The sequence below is a fragment of the Macaca mulatta genome, chromosome 16 (genome assembly GCF_049350105.2).
Source record: "Macaca mulatta isolate MMU2019108-1 chromosome 16, T2T-MMU8v2.0, whole genome shotgun sequence".
NCBI classification, from domain to species: Eukaryota; Metazoa; Chordata; class Mammalia; order Primates; family Cercopithecidae; genus Macaca; species Macaca mulatta.
Window position 1 is genome coordinate 67,739,243 of NC_133421.1, and position 7,682 is coordinate 67,746,924.

General features: G+C 50.6%; 1 protein-coding gene and 1 pseudogene across 2 annotated transcripts; one reads left to right on the plus strand and one right to left on the minus strand.

Annotated features, from left to right (window-relative positions):
* Nucleotides 1–1,128: 1,128 nt before the first annotated feature.
* Nucleotides 1,129–1,228, minus strand: LOC114673253 (U6 spliceosomal RNA; annotated as a pseudogene).
* Nucleotides 1,229–4,196: 2,968 nt separating this feature from the next.
* Nucleotides 4,197–6,314, plus strand: ARL4D (ADP ribosylation factor like GTPase 4D). 2 transcript variants are annotated; one of them, XM_015119722.3, is made up of 2 exons: nucleotides 4,197–4,269; nucleotides 4,842–6,117. In XM_015119722.3, the coding sequence occupies exon 2, from the start codon at nucleotides 4,914–4,916 to the stop codon at nucleotides 5,517–5,519; it is 606 nt and encodes a 201-aa protein (XP_014975208.1). In that variant the 5' UTR covers nucleotides 4,197–4,269; nucleotides 4,842–4,913; the 3' UTR covers nucleotides 5,520–6,117.
* The last annotated feature ends 1,368 nt before the right edge of the window (nucleotides 6,315–7,682 follow it).

Genomic DNA, 7,682 nt, shown 5'->3' on the forward strand with positions numbered 1-7,682 from the left:
TTTTTTTTCTTTTTCTTTTTCTTTCTTTTCTTTTTTTTTTTTTTTTTTTTTTTTTATTGAGACAGAGTCTCGCTCTGTCGCCCAGGCTGGAGTGCAGTGGCACAATCTCGGCTCACTGCAACCTTCGCCTTCCCGGTTCCAGCTATTCTCCTGCTTCAGCCTCCCGAGTAGCTGGGACTACAGGCGCGTGCCACCACGCCCTGCTAATATTTTTGTATTTTTAGTAGAGACGGGGTTTTACCATGTTGACCAGGCTGGTCTTGAACTCCTGACTTCAGGTGATCTGTCCGCCTCAGCCACCCAAAGTGTTGGGATTATAGGCATGAGCCACTGCGCCTTGCCAGAAGTGACTTTTTACTTTTTCAAGCCACTCTTTTATGAGGGATGGAAGGATGGGACTCATGCACTGACTCTCAGTCCAGTGTTCAGCATGCCCTGAGGGCAACCTCTGTCTCCAGTGTCATCCCCATCTTTGGTCCCTGTTTTTCTCCTTTAAGTTCCTTCTCTCCAACAAAGGCCTGAGAGTTCTATACTACTTAGACACTGCCTAGAAATGCAGGGTTTGTAGGAATTCCTGGCCAACCCAGTATCAACAGAACTCCCAAGGGCCCAAGGACCCCAGGCTAGGAAACTCCCATGCTAAGGGTGGAGGATTGGTTCTCATACTCAGGGAGCCCTCTGAGTACATTTTTTCCATCATGCATTCATTAATTCACACAAGATTTTCTGACTGCCTATGTGTGCCACGCATGGTGCTGGGCATGGTAGAGCTACAGATAAGAACCAGCTGCTGCCCTTGATCACTTAGTCTGGTGGAGGAGACAACTCTGAGGAAGAATGATGCTTATCTGACTCAGTGTCACTTAAACTTTGGCTCAGCGTCACCTCTTTGAAAGGTTCTCCTGCACACTCTTCCACTAATCTAAAGTAGTTCTCTAGCCACATGTGGTGGCACGCGCCTGTAATCCCAGCTGCTCAGGAGTCTGAGGCGGAGGATCTCTTGAGCCAAAGAGTTCAAGGCTGCAGCAAGCTATGGTCTCGCCACTGCACTCCAGCCTGGGTGACAGAGTGAGACCTTGTCTGTAAAAAAAAAAAAAAAAAGCATTTGTATTTTAATTTTGAAAAAAATAAAATATGGAATGCTTCATGAATTTGCATGTTATCCTTGCACAGGGGCCATGCTAATCTCTGTATCGTTCAAAAAATAATGATTGCTTAATGTACAAATGTTCAGATGTTCTCTGCAGGGATTAGTGTAGGCCCATAGCTTAGTGATGCCTGGACGAGCTGGGCCCCTTTCTTTACCCCTCCCCAGCCCCACCTTCGCCTTCCCATTTGTTCATTAACACCTTCTCTGGCAAACATGAAAGACGGAAGGGTGGGGTAGGATTGTCAGTTTCATTTCCTTTATCAGATAAGTGACAATTTATATCTTGGGTGTGAGTCCCAAGATATATTATAGGAGCCATGTTAAAGAAGCTTCAAAGAAGCAAATATTAGGGTATTCATTTCTTTACATGTTAAAGAAATCTTCAAAGATTGTGGAAGAAACAAGATAACTTGTGTGTTTTCAGTTTCTGTGTGTTTTCAGTCTCATAGCCATTGCAAATTTGTTCAAAGCCATGTTTGGCCAGTTTCTAGCTGGACGACCTTCAACAAATTACCTAACCTTTCTGTGCTTCAGCTTCTTCTTTTTAGACTAACCATACTTACTTCATGGGCTTGACTTGTGTATTAAAAAAGGAAAAGTAAGCAAAGTTCCTAGACCAGAGCCTAGCATGCAGTGGCCACTCAACAGTGCAGTGGTTCTCAACTGCTGGGCCTGTTCCGGTCTTCCCCTCTCCTAACTTCACCATGCTCAGCTCTGTCTCCTGTACATTAGCTGCTGCTGCTGCAACCTGTCACCCTCCAACTTGGGGTGTAACAAACTAATTTCCTAAGGTCTTAGACTAATTTCCTGAGGTCTTTAGGGATTTGGGGAGGCTCCCTGCATTGCTGGGGAAACCAGGTGGCTGGTTTTGTAGTGGAGGGGGGAAGAAGGAGGTGGCAAGGCATGCTGGTGACAAACAGATGGGAAGCTTATTTATCAGCACTTGATTGAGGCGGGTGGGCAGGAAAAGGCTGGGCCCTGCTGTCTGGCAATGACTTCCCTTCTCCTTTTTCCAATCCCTCTCACATATAGCCCTTAAAAAGGTTAATACTGAATTACACAATAAATAAAATAATCCAACCTCCAGGCAAAAATAGGAATATTACAGTTATAACTGGCCACGTGCAGTGGCTCACGCCTGTAATCCCAACACTTTGGGAGGCCAACGCAAGCGGATCACCTGAGGTCAGGAGTTTGAGACCAGCCTGACCAACGTGGAGAAATCCCATCTCTACTAAAAGTACAAAATTAGCTGGGCGTGGTGGCACATGCCTATAATACCAGCTACTCGGGAGGCTGAGGCAGGAGAATTGCTAGAACCTGGGAGGCGGAGGTTGCAGTGAGCCGAGATCACACCATTGCACTCCAACCTGGGCAACAGAGCAAGACTCCGTCTCAAAAAGAAATAAATACATGAATACATAAAGTTACAATCTACAATTTCATTCTTCTTTGATTTGCCCTCTCCCCTCCCCCGCCTAATCCCTGTTGTCCTTTTGGTCACACTGCCCCTTTGTGGCATCTCCTTCCTTTCAGGGCTGCCCAGACTCTAGCAGGCTGCAGTGGCTGGGGAGACCCCACTCATTCCTGTGCCCCTCCTAACCAGTCCTAGATAGGGCTAAAGAAAGTCTATAAACCTTTCCAGAAGCTTCCAGTTGACACATTCTGTCTCTCCTCTGAAATCCTACAAGTGCTATCTCATGATTTACAAAGACCCAATACATGTGCTGTCTCATTCTGTCACTGCCAGTCTTAAGTCTTAAGCCCTCTGAGGCCTGGTTCTACAGCCGAGACATTCTCTATTTCTCTACCATCTCTTTGTCTCATTCAGAGCACACAGTATGAATGAGGTCAATAAATACACTGTTTTTGTTTTTGTTTTTTTTTTTGAGACGGAGTCTTGCTCTGTTGCCCAGGCTGGAGTGCAATGGCATGATCTCAGCTCACTGCAACCTCCGCCTCCTGGGTTCAAGCGATTCTCCTGCCTCAGCCTCCCCAGTAGCTGGAATTACAGGCGCCCGCCACCACACCCGGCTAATTTTTGTATTTTTAGTAGGGATGGGGTTTCACCATGTTGGCCAGGCTGGTCTGGAACTCCTGACCTCAGGTGATCCGCCCACCTCGTCCTCCCAAAGTACTGGTATTACAGGTGTGAGCCACTGTGCCCGGCCCAATAAACACACTGTTTTTTGTTTTGTTTTGTTTTGTTTCGAGACAGAGTCTCGCTCTCTCACCCAGGCTGGCATGCAGTGGCACGATCTCAGCTCACTGCAACCTCCACCAGCGGGTTCAAGCGATTCTCCTGCCTCAGCCTCCTGAGTAGCTGGGATTACAGGCACCCGCCACCACGCCCGGCTAATTTTTGTCTTTTTATTACTGACGGGGTTTCACCCTGTTGTCCAGGCTGGTCTGGAACTCCTGAGCTCATGTGATCTGCCTGCCTCAGCCTCCCAAAGTGCTGAGTTTACAGGTATGAGCCACTGCGCCTAAACATACTGTTGAGTGTAACCTTAGATAAAGTCATTCAACCCTTTTATCTGTAAAAGGCAGACAACAGTCCCTAACAGGCTATTGTAGATAATGGGCTTACCACTATGAAGCAGCTGTTTTATGGGGCTCTAGGTTCACACAGGTTTGACAATTGAATTATGAAAGATAAAGGAGAAAGGCTTGTCAGCCTCTCCGAGTAGATCCTTTGGCCGAAGGAGTGTCCATGTGGGGTGGTATCTCTGCCTAATGGAGGGGGATGCGATGGTAGTGCGAATATTAGGGTATTCATATCTTTCCTCCCGAGTCAAACGTTGCCAGCCACGTTCCTTTCGCCCCTCCCACCCTCCGGTCCAGATTAATTCCAGGTTTAATTCCAAATATTAGAATGTGGTAGAAAAGGTCAAATAGAGTAGCCACGGATTGAGCAAGCGTCCCTCCGCGTGTGGTGGGGGATGCAGCGCTTGTAGCTCCACGCTCCGCCCCGCCGCCGCTGGTTGGTCTGCGCCTTGTGACGTCACACGCGGGTTTTTAAGGCCGAACCCTAGGCAGGCTCTGCAGAGGCAGCGGTGGAGGTGCGCTGGGTACCCGCAGGGGTTTCGCGGGGCGGCTGCGGTGTTGGACCGGGAAAGGTACGAGGAGAGCGCGGCTCACGAGAGGTAAACGGACACTGCAGACCGTGCTGAGGCGGCGCCGCTGCGGGGCCGCTGGAGCTGGGGTCCGCTATCGGACGAGGACTGGCGGCCAGGGGAGTGTCGTGGGGCGGTGGGCCGGGGGTCGCAGAGTAAGGAAGGGCACTGTGTCAACAGCTTGGGGCTGCTGAGGGCGGGTGGGAGCCGCACTCAATCTCCGGTCTCAGCGTCTGCACCCTAACTCTTAGTTTGGGGCACTGCCGACTTCCCCCTTCCCGCGGGGATCTTGCCTGGGGGATGGCGCCAGAAGCTCTGAGAAGAGGCTGTAGGATCGAGCCCTCACCCCCCACTTGAGTGGCCCAGGACCTGGAAGTCTCTTTAGGTCCCATCGCCCCCCTCACGACCCCCCAGGGAGTGGGGAAACACCTCTGTTATACCTTAAAAAAAAAAAAAAGGAAAGGAATTTTAAAAAGGAAGGATGGGCAGCTGATTTAGGAAGGGATCATGAAGTTGCAGATCTTGTGTGTATATTAAACGTCTCCTTTTTGTCCCATGACCTTTTATTGGTTCAGATAACCCAGCTGTGCTCCCTGGAACCTTCAATTTCAAGGCCTCCCTGCCTCTACTAGGCGCCTTAGTTCACTATGGGGAACCACTTGACTGAGATGGCGCCCACTGCCTCCTCCTTCTTGCCCCACTTCCAAGCCCTGCATGTCGTGGTCATTGGGCTGGACTCTGCGGGGAAGACCTCCCTCCTTTACCGCCTCAAGTTCAAGGAGTTTGTCCAGAGTGTCCCCACCAAAGGCTTCAACACCGAGAAGATCCGGGTGCCCCTCGGGGGATCGCGTGGCATCACCTTCCAAGTGTGGGACGTCGGGGGGCAGGAGAAGCTGCGACCACTGTGGCGCTCTTACACCCGCCGGACAGACGGGCTGGTGTTTGTGGTGGACGCTGCGGAGGCCGAGCGGCTGGAGGAGGCCAAGGTGGAGTTGCACCGAATCAGCCGGGCCTCTGACAACCAGGGCGTGCCAGTGCTGGTGCTGGCCAACAAGCAGGACCAGCCCGGGGCACTGAGCGCTGCTGAGGTGGAGAAGAGGCTGGCAGTCCGAGAGCTCGCAGCCGCCACTCTCACTCATGTGCAAGGCTGCAGCGCTGTGGACGGTCTGGGTCTGCAGCAGGGCCTGGAGCGCCTCTATGAGATGATTCTCAAGAGGAAGAAGGCAGCTCGGGGTGGCAAGAAGAGACGGTGACCCGAGCCCCCCTCCTTTTCCCCCCACCTGGTAGGGGTCTGCACACTTGGACAGCAGGGTGGGGCCAGCCTGTGACCTCTCAGTCAGACTGGGGTGCAGGACCTGTCCACCTCAGTGAAGGAGAGAGGAGAATGGGGGGTCCTGTTTTGGCGCCACATTAGGGTGGGGATGGGAGATGGGATGTCTTTGCACATCTCTCTCTCATCCTCTCTGGAGAAGTGGGCGCTGCAGGACTGTGGAGACGTAAATGTAAACTGTGACTCTACCTCGACCCTGTTTCTTGTTTTTCTTCTCTGGCTTTTTAATTGGATGCGTTTTGGGTGGTGGGGGATGGAAAGTGGCTTGGAGAATGTGTTTGGGATGAAAGAACTATCTCCCCCTCCTCTGTCCCCCAACTGGGGAGTCTCCCCAAGCTGCTTTTCTAGGGATACCAGTCACATAGTTTTTATTTTTGTGTTTGTGAAAGTGCCAAGAACCCCTTCCCACATTTGTAGATCCATGACCCTTTTTATAAGCCGTGTATGTCCTCTGTATTATTGTTATTAACTGTTTTTTAGCATTTGCCTGTAAGTTATTAAAGACTGATAACTGTAGCTCTTACCTTGGTCTGGGGCATTTTCCTCTCCTTATCTTGTCCCAGAGACAATTCAAGATTTCTATTTGGGGTTGTGGTGCAGGGGGAGGGAGATTTATCTTGAAGCTGAATTTGCAAAGCAAGCACTTATAAAAATTAGATTGTGTGTTATGGGATGGCTCGTGAAAATTATAGGGGGGAGTTGAAAACCCCTCAAGCTATTGCCTGATCTCTGTAGTTTTTTGGGTGGGATCACTTCCTTTTTCTCTGATTTAACACCCCTCCCCTCATCCTCTGGGTCTTACTTGTCCCTTACATCAACAGCTCCTTGCAGATTTAACTTCAAATTTTGCTAGTCTGAGCTGTTCCTAGGTTCTTGACCTTGGTGACACCTAAGTCTATGTAGGTAAATCCTCGAAGAGCCATTCTGTTCCCATCTTCCCCACTTCCCCAGTCTTAGGTTGGTTTGATTTTTTTCTTCCTTGTAGGAGGTGGTAAGAATGGAAAGTAATTCCTCCCTGGCCTTAAGTCACCTCTGTGTACTCAATCCTGCTGCCTGGCTCACTGGCATGATGGTAGCGGCTGGTGCTGGGAAGGCCTGGGCTAGATTGAGCCAGCCTGGCCCTGGTGACTAAGCCATGAGTTTTCCAGCTCTGGGAATGATAGCTCTTCTTATGAGAGGGGCAGAAGTAGTAGCTGTTTGTGCTTGGTGGCAGAGAGGACTGCTGGACATACACCCTCCAGCCTCCAAGATAGAAGGGGGAAGACATAAGCCCCCAATATTTGTGGTGATTGTAGGAATAAAATGTTAACATTGCAAGGGCTTCAGTGCCCCTACTCACCAGCACCAGGGCCAGCTATGTCTGATAACACAGAACACTTAGATCCTCTTAATCTTCTGGGTAGGAGCAGTAAAAACTAAGCACAAGGCCGGGCATGGTGGCTCATACCTGTAATCCCAACACTTTGGGAGGCTGAGGCAGGAGGATGGCTTGGGCCCAGGAGTTCAAGACCAGGCTGGGCAACATAGGGAGACCATATTTTAAAGAAAAAAAAAAACAAGCACAATTCTTTCCAGTTGCCCAGACCTCCAGTCACCCCCTGCCACTCTTTGTGCAAACACAGAATCCCCAGAGCAGGTTCAGCGTTCTCCACACCCCGCTTCTCCCCAACTCTGTCTCCTTCGGAATCAAATGAAAGGACCTGGGGAGAAAGAGAAGGTGCCAACAACCCCCACTTCTGGGGAAGGTTTCCTAAAGAACTTGTTTCTTCCTACCCAGCACTGCCAGAAGCTCAGATTTTGTCCCCTCCCCATCCCTGTAGCTGGCAGGATGGGGGTGGGTGTGCATTGATCCGGAAGGGTGCCCAAGTGTGCGTCAGTGCTGGGGCCTGCTTGACAGAACTGCTGGGCTGGTTCTGCTGGGAACATGTGCTACCTGCCCCTCCCCCAGACACACCTGTGACTCCTCTCCCAGTCTTTCTGGGGCACAGTCCTATAGCCCAGGGACAGGTTGAGGCCCCAGTCCAGGCTGGAAAGGAACTGGCCAGAAATGACCCTCTGTCCTGCCAGGAGAGCTTTCCTCCCCATC

What these genes read in the sequence shown, in the direction of transcription:
- ARL4D (XM_015119722.3), top strand. Translation starts at nt 4,914, where the DNA reads ATGGGGAACCACTTGACTGAGATGGCGCCCACTGCCTCCTCCTTCTTG.